The sequence below is a fragment of the Megachile rotundata genome, chromosome 13, assembly GCF_050947335.1.
Source record: "Megachile rotundata isolate GNS110a chromosome 13, iyMegRotu1, whole genome shotgun sequence".
NCBI classification, from domain to species: domain Eukaryota; kingdom Metazoa; phylum Arthropoda; class Insecta; order Hymenoptera; family Megachilidae; genus Megachile; species Megachile rotundata.
Window position 1 is genome coordinate 14,608,469 of NC_134995.1, and position 16,043 is coordinate 14,624,511.

Sequence of the window (16,043 nt, forward strand, 5' to 3'; positions counted from 1 at the left end):
TGACAATAAAAACCAGTATGGAACGTATCCGCGTAAATCAAGAAACAGGTGTGGGTTCCTCGCTGTTAGTTTAATTCGTTAAAATTAGATCTAGAGCGGTAAAATTGGAACAGCGATGAATCGATTCGCGAATTCCGCTGCGCGTGCAAAAACACGCTACTTTCGATCTTTTACTTTTTACGCAATGACCAACATACAGCGATGTCGAAATTCCGCAAATGCCTCGCGTTACTTGTCTGTCGTATGCATTATTTTTTAACAATCGGCCCCTCAGTGCGAATAAAGCCATCCGGTGAAACGTATCGATTTTCTGCAAAGTGACATGGAAAATTTCTCGAACGGAAACAATTAAACCGATGAAAAATGAAACGTCTCGAGTATCATATCTGCTTTCTGTCGGTTCTCGTGGCGCGTTCTTTGGCCGAGGATTTCACGCTGAACATCGACTTCGATAAGCCTATCGCAGTGACCGACGAGAAGTTTCTTAGCCTCACCATTGATCCAGAAACCCTGCTGACCGGAAATGCTTTCAGGTACGTCCAATAAGGAGATAGCGCGCATAGAACACGATATAAGTTCCTTTCATTCCCAGTTGACAATATTGCATATTCGAGTTTGCCGCAGTAACTGTATTTATAATTTAAAGGGAGCTTTAACTTTTGCAACGAATCGAGTTTTCAGTGAATTTTGTTCCACTCGAAGTATAATTAAGTACAATTAAGGAACGTCATTTTGAAAGGTCCCTCTTGCGCTTACGTAAAGCAATTCAAGATCAATTTAAAAGCAATCAATAGTGTGCAAGGTTGCAAGCACAAAAAACTCTTGGAACGACTACGTATATAACCTTCGAATGAAATGCTATTCAATCTAGTCTCGAAACGCGTACATGTTTTAATTTAAATTTCAACCTTCGTTGGTGAATTTGAAAGGAGTCAAAATGGAACAAAAGATCAATGCTAGTTTTTAGATGTGGCGATCGTTTCTATTTCAGCACGAATTTCGAGAAGAGCGTAAATTTAGCAAGAGCTATGAGTCCGGCGTACGTTCGATTCGAAAGACCGGCTTCCTTCCGGTTTACCGATTCGAACGTTCAGGATGTCGGAAGGAACGAAATAACCGAGTTATCTGGTAAGTATAATTATCCTATTTATTACCGTTGAAAAAATCGATCGTATAATTAGAAATAGACTTGTAGATCCGTTTCCTTCCTCGTAAATTCTCGCCGGACGGTAATCCCCGTAACTTGACCATAAAACAACCGAACCCTTGGCCCATTATCACGGTTAATTTAGACGGCAATGTAACGGACGGTAGGCTACAGAGGACCCACACGCATCCGAAGCTTCCATTAATGCCGAGGAACGCGCGTATCACACACATCTTCCTCGGCTAATTTCGCAACTGATGCGCCAACTTGACCACTCAGTTACAGAAACTGCCTGAATTAACTTGACTGATGTTTCGTGCACCGATGCGTCGCAAACGTATCTCGTAATTAGAAGCTTCGCGAGCATAAACCGACGAAATTGACGAATCTCTAGCTTTCTTACGGTCGATCAAATTCGAACTGAAGATTCCTTTCAAAGAACCCGACAAGCTACGCGAGAGCAGAAACGTTTCCTATTAATTTGCGCGAAATGAGCAACCCATTAATTTGCGTCAAAGAATGGAGAATGATTGGGGTAGAATTTGCTCGAAGAGGAAGACACGGGACTCGGTGGTGCCGGTGTCGGATTACGTCGTACACCAGCCGGAAAATGTACCGAATGTTAAATTACCGAGCTCGTTAGGTGGATTTGCACCTTGGGCCAGACGCGTAAGTTTCGCGCGTAATTAGCGCGAATAGTTAGAATAATGCGAGGCGACAAAAGGCTGCCCTGCGCGAATTACTAGAGCAAACGTTCGGAAAGAATAACTTCGCCGCGGTTAAAGGGTACAATCGATTACACGCTGCGGTAAATACAACGGTGAGACGATTAACGAGACGATGATTTTTGACGATCGCAGCATCCGATTGGATTGTAACGAATCAGTGGGCAAAGAAAGCAGGATTGGACGTAATAGCTTGCGTCTCGGCCGCTGATCAACGAGATAAAATCGAACGCTCCGAGGACGCGATGGAAATAATTTCTTTCACCGATCACATGGCTTTCAAGGCGAATTGGCAGCTGGGATACGGTAAATTACCTCGTCAAGCTTCTTACTTTAATCATTCGTCTGGAGAAAATCTACTTTAAATTGGATTTTTTTCAGAGTGTCAGGCCAGGTGCAACGTCTCAGCCAGCAATTTAGCGAGACAGACGGTGAATCTACGAAAAATATTGAACGAATTTCCTCGATATTCGAGCAGCCTCGTTACCGGGCCGAACATCGTGGCTTATAGGAGCGAGGAGCAGCGACAGTATCTCAGAGATTACTTTAATATCGCTGCTCCGGCGCTTACGGCTGTAACTTGGCACCCGTAAATTTCTTGCCGATATAAATTTTAATTATAGACACGTATTCTTTTCGTGTTAGTAACACGACTCGATGATTGCAGCGATTTCGCTAGCGTCACTTTGGACGACACGGGAGCCTTGGTGCAACGAGATAATTTGGAGGAAGATAGAGAAGACCTGCTCAGTGTTATCGGACGTTTCATGGACAAGCAACAGTTATGGATCGGTAAAAAGCCATCAAAAATATCAATTATAATATTCTAACAAACGATTCATGATCAATTTTCCGTTAAAGCTGAGTCCAAGCCAGAAGCACTGAAGAACCTGTATATCGGAGCATTAATTTTAGCGAGAAGATTAGGTAATGCAGCAAGATCGAAGATAAACGTCTTCATGAGACAACCAACTGACCTGACTCAACCGTCTGCCGTAAGTTGTTAGTCACACAAAGCAGAGTAGCGATAATTAACTCGTTAAAATCGACAGGATTACTGGGTGTCTTTACTCCACAAGACTCTGGTTGGACGAAAAGTATTCGATGCAAAGACCAGCGATAAAGATTACGTGTACCTTTACTGTCAGTGCACGAAACCTTCCAACAAGTACGAGAAAGGGTCTGTTACGATCTTTGGCGTGAACTTGAACCCCGAAGAGGTTACCATCGACTTGAAGGGAATGAAAATCGACATGGTACACGAATATATTCTTTCTCCAGGTTTTACTACACCCAACAGAATGTTTTCCGAGTGAGTCTCTGTCTTTTGAAAATCGAACACACTGTTCTTTGTCTTACTACATTTTTATCTATCACACATTTTTATCAGGAGCGTCTTCTTGAACAATAAAACGCTGGATTTGATCAATGATACGGTTCCTGAGCTGGTTCCTGATATTTTGAGCAGCCCAGAAGGAGTAAAGCTTGAGCTGCATCCAGGAGGCATTGGTTTTTGGGTTCTTCCTAATTTAAAAGTAATGGGAAGAATTTATTATGCTTCTTCACGACGCGACTCAACCGTTGCTACATTTATGATATTTTCGCAGATAAAATCTTGCATGGAAGATGATAAAACGTCGGAGGGAAATTTTGAAGGCTTGAGAAACACGGAAGACGTGAAAATTCACGTCACGAGGTCCGTGCAAGATACATCGACTTTGAAAACCGAAAAGAAGCAGAAGATTAGTTCTCGAGCCTCCAGAAAGTCAATCTTAAAAAGAGAACTCAAAAAGCTGCGAAACTTTGCGAGAAAAAAGTTGGACGATTACGACACCGCGAAAGTTCCATTAAAACCTGAAGATTCTTCAACTTCTCGGCCAGAAAACGCAGGAGATAGTCGGACTACGAGCGCGGATGCACAGGAATCTCGAAACGATATTCAAAATAAATTACAAGGGTTCAAGGATCGCATACTACGTATAAGAAGCATATCGAGATCGGAGAAAATGAAATCGACGGTCGACAAAATTGTCACGGACGTAGCGTCCTTGTTGTCGAAGGTGCAGACTGCCCTTCACTCGAAACGCGAAATCGATCCGTCGGACAAATTAAAATCATCCAGCAACGTCAAGGACCACTTACAGTCTCTCTTTGATTTTCTGAATCGTGTCGATTTTAACGAGTCCAAAGCTAAAGTGGTCAAGAGGGACCTGTACAGTAGGTTTGCAACTACCCCGGACCAAAAACGAGAAAATATTCTGAGAAAACGATCCGGAATCGAGCATATAAGAATAGTGCCGAGTATCGTCGAGCTGGAAAACAGCGACAGCGACGAACACACGTTTTACGGATTCTTCCAGATGAATCCTGCAGAAGGTTTCCCGCGAGGCGACGTGTCTTTCGCCACTGGAGGACTTCCGCGAGCGATGGACGGTGAAGCCGGAAGTCAAGAAAACGAATCGGATTCCCCAGAACCTGAGTATTCTGATTATGACATATACGGCGAAAAAATGTATCCACCGGCTCCGTCGGAAGATTGGCAAAGGGATAGGAATGCCGCTGAACTGTGGGAAGCTGAAATGGTCGATCCTAGGCCAGAAAGATCTGGGAGGACTATTTATGCAAATCCTTTGTTTAGGGCACTAGATTTTTCCACGAATACCGGTTATAGAAGGTCTAAAAGAGAGGTGGAGGACCTGCACGAGATATTAGACCAAGAAATGATCAACGAGGACGACGCGAACTTGAAGGACTGCAATTGTAGAGTGATTAGGAGTTCGAAAGCCTGCAATTGCAGAACAGGGAGGGATGTTGCGGAGACTGTGGAGACAGCGACTCTTTCCGAAGTGGAGAGCTTAAATTCGCACGATATCGCGGACGTAGAGGTGTTTTCCGAACTTAAGGAAGCTCCTATGGAGTCGCAAACTGAATCCAATCTGGAAACGGAACCGAATGCACAGATCGATTTGGAAGGAATTTCGAGCGAGATGATCGGTGTAACCTCGATAAATCCTCTGACTACTGTTTCCCCATTGAGCTTGAATGATCAATCGATTAAAACGCCAATTCAAGGCGAAGACGATACGTCTCTTCGCGCGGAGGCGAGAAGAAACAAGGAACAAGTGTCGACTTTCGAAGCGACTTCCAGCGAGGTAATCGATGCAAATGTCTACCCTGTAACGCCGTATACCGTTACCCCAGTCTCGACCTTAAACGAAGACGATCAGTCGCTGAAAACGCCGGTTCAACGCGAGAGAGTTACGCCTACTCGCAAGAAACCACGAAAAAGTAAGGTGAACTGGAAATTGAGTTTCGAAAGATTCCCAAGTGAAACCGTCAGCGTAACTGCTGTAAATCTTGAAGATTCCAATTCTGAGACACCGTCCACTATTTCTTCGCTGATTTTGGCTCCGAACGAGGACGATGAATCGCTCAAGATTCAAAGGGAAAGAAACACGTTTTTGCGAGAGTCGAAAAATGAGCAGCAAACTACGAATGTCGAAGAAATTCCAATTACTCAGGCTTCTATAAATCTGGAAGATTTCGATCTTGGAACGGTGTCCACGATTCCCTCGTTGACTCCCGTTTCGAGCGAAGACGAATCGGTTGGGTCAGTGAAAAGTCCGGTTCGACGCGAAGGAGGTAAGTTTTTTCTCGAGAATTCGAAGAAGACGGAGGCGAAGGAAACCGCAATCGATATTTTCGGGGATCGTGAGGAATATAGTTCGAACAGTTATAAGAATTCTACACCCTCTACCGGCGAGGAGGCTGCCACGAAGAAGATGGAAGAAAGTTCGAGCACAGCGTCTCTATGGGAACAGGAAATGGCCAAAGAATCCAAGATGGATTATAATATCGATCAAGGAGCTGCCGCGAGCGCCAAGAGGGAAATCGTGGACAAAGTTCCCAAACTATCCGTGGGAAACGAGGCAAGGAGTTCGAAAGATTCCCAACGAAATAGAAAGCAAAATCTACAGAGTAAAAGGATCAAGTCGAACATCGCCAAGGCTCGAGAGACGCAACTGATGCAGAGAGCGAAAGTCCTGTCGGCACTAGCGAAGATGATTCGAGGGAAAACGGGAGACGAGGTGTACAAATTTGGCCCGAAGAAATCGAAGAACAAGAATGAAAAACCAGAGCAACCTCGAAAGACGAAACTTCCCGAAAGAAAGAGACCGGTGTTGCAGAATCTCCAGAAGAGCATAGACGACGAAATGACCAAAATAGCGAACGAGAATAGAAATTTGAAAAGACGACAAACGTGGGAGATCGTCGAGGATAGCGATGATCTGCAGGACGTGAGGGATTGCGATAAGATGGCTTGCGTTCTGGTGTACAACCCGACGAGCGATGACAGCGAGAGCTCCGAATCGATCGACAAAAGGGACGTTCCGACCGAGATCAGGAAGGGAATTTTCAATCCCAAAAGTCAAAGAGATTCAACTGTGGAACACTCGAATCCCGATAGAGCGGGGACAGAAATTGTACAATTGAAGGAACTGTTGGAGGAAAAGACGGCCAAGATCGAAAGCTCTAGCGTGGACGACGATAATGAGAAGACATATTTTGCTTTGGTGGAGAATTTGGACAGGCCACGAATCTTCCATTTGCGAGAGCACGGAGAGGAGAAGAGAAACGCACAGGTAAATTTCTTTTTATTAAGGTATAGAGAGAGAGCTCGGATAAATTATTAATTTATTTTACAGACACCACGTTTTCGTTCCAACTACGACTCCTACAATCGGCCTCGAAACAGACTGTATCGTAAAGAGATATACGTGATCGATCCCTCCGAATACAGAGGGGGAGAGCCGACTTTACAACCGTACAGAAATCTATGGAGACCGCAAACCAATTCGAGATCGAGAAACGTGCACGGGGTAATTCGTAAAGTGTTACGCAAACCGTACAGAAGTCGTAAAACGGAACAACACAAGCGGGAGGACAAAGTTTCCGACGAAGAATCCGATGAATTTGAAGAACTATCGGAAAATGTAAACACCGGAGAGCTTTTAAAGGCTCTGATCGACAATCTTGACTTACAGTCGGTCGAAGAGCTTTTTAAACAGCTAAACAAATACAACACCATAGATGAAAAGCATAATTTTATTCGTTCGATCTTCGAAGAAATGAAAAGAAAACGATCGGAGGAAGATGCTATCGTGGAAAGCGAGGTAGTCGAGCAATCTTCCAGGAATACGGAGTATTCTAAAGAAAACGAATCTTTAGAAATTCTCGATGACGAAGAGACGGTAGATCAAATTGAGAATCATCAAGATATTCCGATAGAAGACCTGCAAAGCGACGAAGATGCTACCAGTTTTGAAGTATCCATCATCGAGGAACATTCCGACACAGTTGCAAGTAAAAGACGCAGGGACACGAGTATTAAACCTGAAAAAGATTATCTCGTTTGGCTAAAACCCGGACAGGACAATTACTTATCTTTGGAAAAAAGATCAGAGGACAGTTTTGATGGAGCATCGTCTAAAATCTTAGACGTCTTAAAGAAAAATGAGGAACACAAGGTTATGCCTGTTAAACGGAGTAATTTAGATGATCTATCTGTTCGTACGAATGAACGTTCATTCAACATACTGGAAGATGAAACGAGCCGTGCGAATACAACGAAAAAATTTGATAGATCACGAAGACAAGCAGTGGATCGAGAGATGATTAATGAAAATACTGATATGGTAAGAATTCATCTATTTTTTCTTGTAAACTACTTTTATAACTAAAGACAAGGGATTAATAAAATTGTTATCTTTGAAGGTGCAACCCTCGGAACTACAGCACTTGGAAGGATCTTCGAGCCAGAAAAATCAGACTTCGACCGAGATGGACGACATTGAGAAATCATTAGTCGAAAAGATACCGATCGAGAAATACACGAAGAAGGAGGATCAAAAGAAAAATGGTAACCGTGGCTTGCCATCGCTCATCCAAGAAAGTATACCGAGTTTGCAAAACATCGTGATCGATGGTTTGCAAAAAGCTCAAAATTTCACGAGCTCGGTGGAACAGCTGGTCGAAAATCTGGACGAAAAATTTGACGAGGCGACTGAGAGCGGGGAAGAAAATAACTGGGACGATTCTAAATCAACGAAGGTCTCTCACCACCTGTTTCGCAATGCGATAACAAACGTGAAAAAGTTCTTCGCATTGCTCGGTGGAATCACGCGAATCTTGCAAGGATAATATCTTATAAATTTTTGTTACACTGTTTTTAAATCACTAATATTTTATTGTATTTTGTACTACCCCTCTTGTTTTTTTAATTACAACTTATGTATTACATGACAAAATAAAAATCGTAAAGAGTATGAGCGAGTATTAATTCCTGTAGTTAAAAAACTGTCGATTTGCAAATCATTGAGAATAAGTACCGAACATAAAATAAACAAGAAAATTGACAAAATATCGTTTGCTGTTTAGTGCAAGATACCGAGAAATGTGTAACAAATGTACAGGTGTATCGTTGCGACACAGCATCGGCACAATGAATTTTGCAATAGGAAAACATCATAATACCTGGGCAATTTTTATCCCATATATTAGTCGAGGTGCACAGTCGTTGATCGCTCTTGGGACAGTTCACTTCAATCGCGATCAAGATAGAAAGGAGAGGAAATTTGAAATCGAGTGACTTTCGCGATGTGTCGTTCAGCTATCGTCTGTTCGATACTTTTCACGCTCATAATAACTACGTGTTCGAAAAGCATTGGATCTCTAAATAATGAAGACGTCGAGACCACAACGGATTCGAGGTAATTGCTAATTTTATATCTAAAAATGACACGTTCTCGAACTGTGACACTTTCACCTGAAAATCTCGCGATTGAAATATTGTTCGAATAAAAGGATGGATAAGAAAAATGACACGAACTTTCGAGATTACCTAATAAATATATGGAAATCTTTTTTTATTAACCGTGCGAGAGATTTATTCGAGATTTAATTTAATATTCCAAAAACGTAGTTCTTAGACGGATGAACATATGCGGTAGCCTAACATTTACGAAAGATCATTCAACAAATTTCTTTGAGAATATATTTCAGCAGGCCATAAATGCACGATCCGCTCCCTCATAAATTTCCCTTATCCCGTACCATTTATCTAGCTTTCCACCGGAGTACATCGGAACATTCTTTCAGTTTTTCAAACGAGTTCCTTCTTGGTCGAATTCCGGATCACGGTGTGACCCATAGTCCGCAAGATCGCAGACGCGAAAGTATGTTAGTCATTTGAAAAGCGACACTGGCACAACTGTTAGCGTCAGCTACGTTTAAATTACGTTTCACGCTCAAGCAGAGCCAAGATAAAATTTCGAATTCGTAAGAAATCCTCGATTCAACGTGATTCAAATATATGTCATACGATGTCGATCGACTTCGTTGAACAGAGATTTCTCAACCTGCTTTTCAAATTCGTGCAATTATTTTCACGATGAGACTCTTGTTGAATTTTTAGGACACAAGAATTTCATTCAAATGATTATTAAAAATTATTAGCAAGAATATGTTATTGTTTGGAACGTTGAAATCAATAATCAAGAATTATTTATTGGGCTTAAGTAATCCATTCGCGGTTGTTACATAAGTACATCGCAACTGAAAGATTAAGCAATTTATTTACAAAATACATACGACTCATCGATTTTCGCCGATCTTTTCCTCGATAATCGTCTTCTCTTCCGATACAAGAACCCACTAACTTGTACTAACCGTAAATTTGTCTTTAACAGAATTACCTCGGATGTTCTTACGGAACAGAACCAATCCGAACTTAATTCCAAACTGAGCGCAAAGAGGAGTTTGCTGGTTTTAATGCCGGCATCCGAGGAGAAGGAAGAGAACGATAGCATAGAAACAGAGGGTCACAGTCAGAAGACCAAACGTTGCAAAACACCGCTTCGTCTAGGCGCTTCTCCTCCGATAACTAGAAGACAAGAAATTTTGAAAACGATACAGGATGGTCTGAAGTCCAGAGATCAAATCGTCGGTGCTTCGCAGAACGTCCCGTTAACGAAAACCGACGTGTTCGACGATGGTAAATACATATGTTACTGTCAGCGAAAAGATGGTCCTTCTGATCAAACGCCAGCCTTGAAACCGCAACAGGCCACGAAGAGAATTAAACCAGAAAGGAAGAACGACGATAGAAACATGTTCGTAGGTAGCAAACAAAAACCTGTCCCTTCGCATACACCTCATCGACCAAATTTACCAAAAAAATTGTACCCCAACGTTCCTCAACATCCTTCGCGCTTGCAACCTAGAGTTAAGCAACCCATTCTGCAACAAAAGGGGCAGGAAAGAGTACCTTATATCCCGTACGCCCATCGTGCAGGTTCTGATAAGAATCCAACAAAGTTCAACATTCCATTCAATTCTGGTGTTGTTAAACCCGACTCCATCGTTGGCCAACAAGCACCGATTGGTCAACAAAGTGATTTGAACGAAGAACAACAAATGGTTGGGCAATCTTCGTGTCCTTCAAACATTCTTGACCAAACGCTAACCCAATCACCAGAAAACGTTCCAACGAACGATCAGCAAGAAGATTCCAATGTTTACGACAACAATTTGCAATCTGAGCCGTCGAATCCCTCCGAAGATGGAACCGAAAGCTTCGTCGAGAAAGAACCGTCTATTCCGCAGGATTCTTCGCAGCCGGAAGATCCGAACGTCCAAGCTATCGGGCCAGAATCGATCCAAAAGGAAAACGAATACGAAACGACGGGCAGCGGGGTGTTGGATTACTCTGAAATCAAAGAGGTCACCACCGCTTATTTCACGTCCAAAGCTTACACCAACGAAACCGAACACGGACCAACCGGTTACGATGACTTTCACGTTACAGGCGAGGATCAAGATTACAACACGAACGTGCAGAGTCGATTGAACGACCCCGAAGATGAAACGATCCGAAAAGCGACGAATATGGGCAACACAAACTTCGGCGAGGAAAACAAAGAAGAGGACGTAGTGGGTGAAAACAATCCAAATTTCAACGAGGATGGAACCGATGATTCAAATCAGGACATAAAACACGAGGGAGCTTCCCCTGCCGAGAAAGCTGGCGAGTTAATTCCTGGAGGTTTATCCTCTCCGGATGAAAGTGATGAGTCCGAAGGGAATGAAGGATATTTTACAAACAACGAAACGATCGAATCGCCAGAACAAGAAGAGTCTGAACAAGAGACCCCGATAGTTTCTTCGATGGGGAATGATAATACCGCGAAAGGCAAAGAGTTACTTAATAAAAATTTTGCAACGGGTCAGGCAAAAAATTTAGAGGATGATGCTTCTATAGTTGGATCGGCTCTAAACACCGCAAATGAAAATGCAAAGAACCCGTCGCACCAACCACTACCATTTTGCGATAATTCCTTACTGCAAAGTACTATAAAGTCGGTGGTCAACGACTTTGCCAAAGATTCGTCAGAGGAGACCGTCGGCGCTGCGAAAGACGAGGAGTTCCTGCCGGAAATCGTCGAAATCCCGAATCTGAAGAACGTGTTGACCATGCCACCTATCGAGCAAACGATCATGGACAGAGTGAAGGACCGTTTGTCGAAGATAATCACCATTGACCGGAATGTGTTCGATAACGACAAGACCACTAACGTGATCAGAAACACCTTGCGTCACATGTTGTCCGCCGCGCCCATCCCCAAGACAGAACTTCCGCCGCTGACTGTCGAAGAGCACCAATTCAAAAACGGAAAATGGGTCACCAATCTAGTTACTCTTGCACCGGGAACCGACGAGGCTCCTGCTCCGACAAGCTTGGAAAAAGTGCAAACTTCCGTCAGAGATCTCATTCGAGACCCTGCACTGGGGCTGCAGGCTGTCAAGCATCCTGTTGTTCAAAACATGATCGTCGAAAGTGTTCGAAACACTTTCGAGCCGGGAAACGAAGAACCGGTGGATGATTCGGTCATTCGAAACACTTTGAACGAGGAATTGATTCTGATGCAGACGAAGAGCGAAGAAGATCAAGATACGATAACAGAGGCTGCGGCAGAGTCGAACACTCTCGATCCGTCGACAATCGATATGAAAAAGTTATTAGATATCGCCAAAGGCGAAGCAGGAATAGACAATCCGACCTTAAAATCTGTTACAGCGTCTACTGCCGAGGAAAATTTGGAAAATTCAGGAGATACTGGGGAAGAATCTGTAAACGACGGTGTAGTTGGGGCGGCGAGAAACGAAGGAGGATCAATGACCTCGAACGGGAAAGAGCTACCAGTCGAACCAAATTACAAATCGAGTTGCAGTCTGCCCGACGTCGTAGATGCTCCAAGAAGCGGAGAGCCTGCTCAGGAAGTAAAGAACGACGAAGACGAGAGAACGCCGTTGCTGGGAATGGGAAATACGGACTCAAATCTAAAACAGTCCCCTGAACGCGATCTCGCTTATTTAGGTAAAATTTCTGTACAGAACAGCAACAACGAGGACGATGTGCAGAATCTTCGAAACTCCGAGCTGTATTACGTCGGTGACGGCGTGAAGTTACCGTTAGAGATCAGAAAATTGGACGATGGTTCGTACGCTTTATCGATCTCTAGGAAAGTCTGCGAACATCTGTTAAACAAAGAATGCCCTTGTTGCGTGCCCGCGGAAGGCAACGTTGTTCGCACGGTACGAAGAAGTTCGAACACGAAACTTACCGACGACGGAATCTGGTTCAACAGGAGGAAAAGGATCACCGATGGCGAATCGATGAGATCAGTTTTGTTCAACGATCGAAGGAAACGTGATTCGGCCGACGACAGCTTGCACATTTTCTCGATGCCCGTGGAAAGTTTCGCGAGAAGATACAATCTGTCTTTGGACTTGCAAAGAGCGCGAACGCCGTGGAATTTCGACGAGATGGAAAAGATTGATGAGCACGCGAGAGATCGGTTAAAGAATTTGAGAAATAAAGGAAAGAACAATGTGGATGTCGATCTTCTCCGTGATCTGTTGGACATTCATTCGGTGCCTGATAACGATAAAACGAGCGAGAAAAGAGTAAATGATAACCGAAAGGAGGATGCGATGAGTAACCAAATACGGAAAGAAAAACAGAACGATTTCGATAGATACCGATATCAACGCAACATAAATAAAAACGTGAACAAACGGGTAGAAATAGTGACGAATATATTGAACTGGTTAAGGGATATGATTCTAAATGCATCGTCGAAATGAGAAATAAATATTTTTTATAACTTTCCTAAACGTACAATTAAGATACTTTATAATTTACTTATCTATGATGGTTTTAATACTACTTTTGTACTATGTTATATCTTTTTTTTCTAATTTCCTTTGTATAACGTAAAGATGAAATAAAGAGGTAATACCTGATTATTTATTTATTTAAGAACAAATTAAGTTACTTCCTAATCATTCTGATAAAAGGATTTTTAAAACATTGATCGATAACTGACTGAGATAGATACTTCGTTATTATTTTTTCCTATCTCCTCCTTCTTTCCTATACTTTATTATTATATTTCCTTGTTTTCTTGTATGTTGCTATCAATTTTTAATCTTGGCGATTCACTATCATCGGTGATTCATGTAGTAATGACGTAATCGATGGAATGGAAGGTAACCAACAATAACCGAAGGTAACTTGGTTATGTTTGGCAGATACGAACGTCTGTCAACATAGCAAGAAAATGGGTTTATTTGGCAAATCCCCGGAAAGAAATCCAAAAGAAATGGTTAGAATTGAAAGATATTTTCATCGTTTGTTTAGGTTTTATACTGAATCGTATTTCAGGTTCAAGAATGGACACATAAATTGAGGAAGGAAGGTTATCAACTGGATAGACAGGTTAGAGGTAAGTTACTGCAAGTAATCATTTATTATGGAGAACTTTGATACGAGGGATTATATTTGATATGAGGCAGCGATCCAACGAGAAGAAGAAAAAGTAAAACGTTCTCTAAAAGAAGCAGCAAAGAAAGGTGACAAGGATGTGTGCAAAGTTCTAGCAAAGGAAATAATACGTGCTCGGAAAGCCTGCAATAAAATCTGTACATCCAAAGCTCATTTGAACTCTGTTTCTTTGCAAATGAAAAATCAACTGGCAACGATTAGAGTAGCTGGTTCGGTGTCAAAATCTACCGAAGTAATGCAAGCAATGCAGTCGTTAGTTAGGGTGCCTGAGGTAGCTGCCACGATGAGAGAATTGTCAAAAGAAATGATGAAAGCTGGAATTATCGAAGAAATGTTAGATGAAACAATGGACTCTATAGAAGATTCAGAAGAAGTGGAAGATGAAGCGGATGAAGAAATAGATAAAGTAATTTCTAATTATGTAGTCAAATGTGTTTGTAGTCAAACTTTGATCTTACATTTGATCTTACATGATATTTGTTACAGATTTTATGGGAAGTTACAGCAGGTCAATTAGGTACAGCACCTGCAGTTGTTACAGACACTCCAGGGTCTGTTGCAGCATCTACGTCCACTGAAGAAAAAGGAGAAGAAGCAGATGATAAAGAACTTGAAGAAATGAAAATGAGACTTCAAAGTCTTCGTAGTTAGGTGTAATATGTAAATAATTTATCTATGTTGATTTTGTGTTAAAATCTGCTTGCACTTATTAAGCGTATGCATATAAAACGTACAAACACTGTGGAATGAATGCCTAGCGAAAATAGACACTATAATTTGAAATATTTAAATAATGCTTTTATACTGAATAACCAGAAAAAGGATTAAGTATTACTAAAAAAAAGAGAAAAAACATTTTTATTCTCTTAATATAGATTTTATATCCAGCTTTTATAACCTGTATAAGATACTAAAGTCATATGTACAGGGAAGCTGGCTTCTTAAGTATATTATGTTTAAACACCTATTACTTAAATTAATTGCAACTGTAACATCGTGTATATGTATTATACATAAATATTAATTTTGATTGTTATCGTTTGTGCATTTCCTGTTTATACCTTCTATTTAAACTGCAATAATACGAAAACGCGTACGATCATTCAAATTAATATTTTATACGTTGTATACATTTACATTACTGTGTAAAATTAATTAGGTTTAAATGTTGCTAACTTCAATACTTTGATAAATAATCAGCTATAAAATTATGAGTACTTATGTTCCATAACAAATTATGTATTCAAAAACTAATGATTGTTTAGAACATCCGCTTGGTATATTGTGCAGATGTAGAGAATATCAAGAAATACTAAATAAATTTATGTTTTATAGCATTGGTTCGCGACACTATTCATTGCCCAAGATGAATATAGGTGAGCAAAAGTACAATTATATTCATTAATAAGATTAATTATGAAACACTATTTTAAACTAACTGCTTTATATTAGAACCAGTTTCTTCAGCAAAGGTTTTATGGGTAAGAAATCGTGTAAAATTAAATGAAGAGTTTTCGAAACCCTTACTTGATTATTCTAAAGAAACATTAGATGTTAATGCTCAAAATGTAGACCAAATATGGATACCTACAGAACCAGACTTAATACCATTAAGACTCATTAAACTACAACCTTGATCTTATGTAGTAAATAAGTTATCACAGCTATTTACACGTTCAAAATATATTAAACAAATATATGTATCTACAAAAAATATCCAAATTAACAAAGAATATATGCTTAAATTAATACTATCTTATATGTCAATTTTTTTTTCGAAAAAATTCGGTACATGATAAATTTTTTTACACTTATCTTTTGCAACATAATAGTTGTAATTCTGTGTATATATGTACATACTTGTGAGTAGAAATATGTTACATAATTATGCATAATCAAATTAGAACTCTTCTATTCAAAGTTCCAGACATAACATCTTTTTAATTAAGTTACAAAATAAATTATAAAGTATTCATAAATTTCTGTAACACTGTAATATTTCTTTCATTTAAAAATGTATGTATCTCAATAACCACACAAACAAATGATGTAAAAATCATCAAAGAATTTGTATTTGTACTCCACAAAATTTGTTGTTACTTTAGCCTATTATTATTATTATCATGCCTATCACCCTCATATTATAAATATATAATAAAAATAATATATCTTAATTATCACTGTTTATAGAGTATATACCTGGTCACTTCCAATATACAAATACTTATATAGTGTGCATAAATCCGTAGTATTTATGTATAACTAT

The 16,043-nt window shown here is 40.6% G+C and overlaps 4 protein-coding genes across 5 annotated transcripts; all 4 read left to right on the forward strand.

Annotated features, from left to right (window-relative positions):
• Positions 1–245: 245 nt before the first annotated feature.
• On the forward strand, positions 246–8,198 carry LOC100877442 (uncharacterized). Its single transcript, XM_012288600.2, has 11 exons — positions 246–533; positions 992–1,128; positions 2,008–2,178; positions 2,254–2,461; positions 2,540–2,664; positions 2,734–2,867; positions 2,925–3,184; positions 3,263–3,407; positions 3,480–6,515; positions 6,579–7,568; positions 7,648–8,198. The coding sequence occupies exons 1-11, from the start codon at positions 364–366 to the stop codon at positions 8,071–8,073; spliced, it is 5,802 nt and encodes a 1,933-aa protein (XP_012143990.2). The 5' UTR covers positions 246–363; the 3' UTR covers positions 8,074–8,198.
• Positions 8,199–8,427: 229 nt separating this feature from the next.
• LOC143265624 (uncharacterized) lies at positions 8,428–13,225 on the forward strand. Its single transcript, XM_076538825.1, has 2 exons — positions 8,428–8,642; positions 9,621–13,225. The coding sequence occupies exons 1-2, from the start codon at positions 8,530–8,532 to the stop codon at positions 13,075–13,077; spliced, it is 3,570 nt and encodes a 1,189-aa protein (XP_076394940.1). The 5' UTR covers positions 8,428–8,529; the 3' UTR covers positions 13,078–13,225.
• A 215-nt stretch (positions 13,226–13,440) lies between these two features.
• Positions 13,441–15,242, forward strand: Vps24 (vacuolar protein sorting 24). Of its 2 annotated transcripts, XM_012288544.2 has the most exons (5): positions 13,441–13,598; positions 13,658–13,718; positions 13,789–14,183; positions 14,264–14,437; positions 15,113–15,242. In XM_012288544.2, exons 1-4 carry the CDS (start codon positions 13,554–13,556, stop codon positions 14,426–14,428), a joined length of 666 nt encoding a protein of 221 aa, XP_012143934.1. In that variant the 5' UTR covers positions 13,441–13,553; the 3' UTR covers positions 14,429–14,437; positions 15,113–15,242. The 2 variants fall into 2 exon arrangements, with proteins under 2 accessions (XP_012143934.1, XP_003704764.1); XM_003704716.3 differs by lacking the exon at positions 15,113–15,242 and having other exon boundaries at positions 14,264–14,813.
• On the forward strand, positions 14,958–15,951 carry LOC105662877 (uncharacterized). The gene is made up of 2 exons (XM_012288543.2): positions 14,958–15,153; positions 15,230–15,951. Exons 1-2 carry the CDS (start codon positions 15,015–15,017, stop codon positions 15,412–15,414), a joined length of 324 nt encoding a protein of 107 aa, XP_012143933.1. The 5' UTR covers positions 14,958–15,014; the 3' UTR covers positions 15,415–15,951.
• Positions 15,952–16,043: the final 92 nt, after the last annotated feature.

Coding starts and splice junctions, on each gene's coding strand:
- LOC100877442 (XM_012288600.2), top strand. CDS start 364: ATGAAACGTCTCGAGTATCATATCTGCTTTCTGTCGGTTCTCGTGGCG. Junction 1,129..2,007: donor CGAAATAACCGAGTTATCTG/GTAAGTATAATT, acceptor TGACGATCGCAG/CATCCGATTGGATTGTAACG. Junction 2,665..2,733: donor CAAGCAACAGTTATGGATCG/GTAAAAAGCCAT, acceptor TTTCCGTTAAAG/CTGAGTCCAAGCCAGAAGCA.
- LOC143265624 (XM_076538825.1), top strand. CDS start 8,530: ATGTGTCGTTCAGCTATCGTCTGTTCGATACTTTTCACGCTCATAATA. Junction 8,643..9,620: donor GAGACCACAACGGATTCGAG/GTAATTGCTAAT, acceptor TGTCTTTAACAG/AATTACCTCGGATGTTCTTA.
- Vps24 (XM_012288544.2), top strand. CDS start 13,554: ATGGGTTTATTTGGCAAATCCCCGGAAAGAAATCCAAAAGAAATG. Junction 13,599..13,657: donor AAAGAAATCCAAAAGAAATG/GTTAGAATTGAA, acceptor ATCGTATTTCAG/GTTCAAGAATGGACACATAA. Junction 14,184..14,263: donor CGGATGAAGAAATAGATAAA/GTAATTTCTAAT, acceptor TATTTGTTACAG/ATTTTATGGGAAGTTACAGC.
- LOC105662877 (XM_012288543.2), top strand. CDS start 15,015: ATGTATTCAAAAACTAATGATTGTTTAGAACATCCGCTTGGTATATTG. Junction 15,154..15,229: donor ATTGCCCAAGATGAATATAG/GTGAGCAAAAGT, acceptor GCTTTATATTAG/AACCAGTTTCTTCAGCAAAG.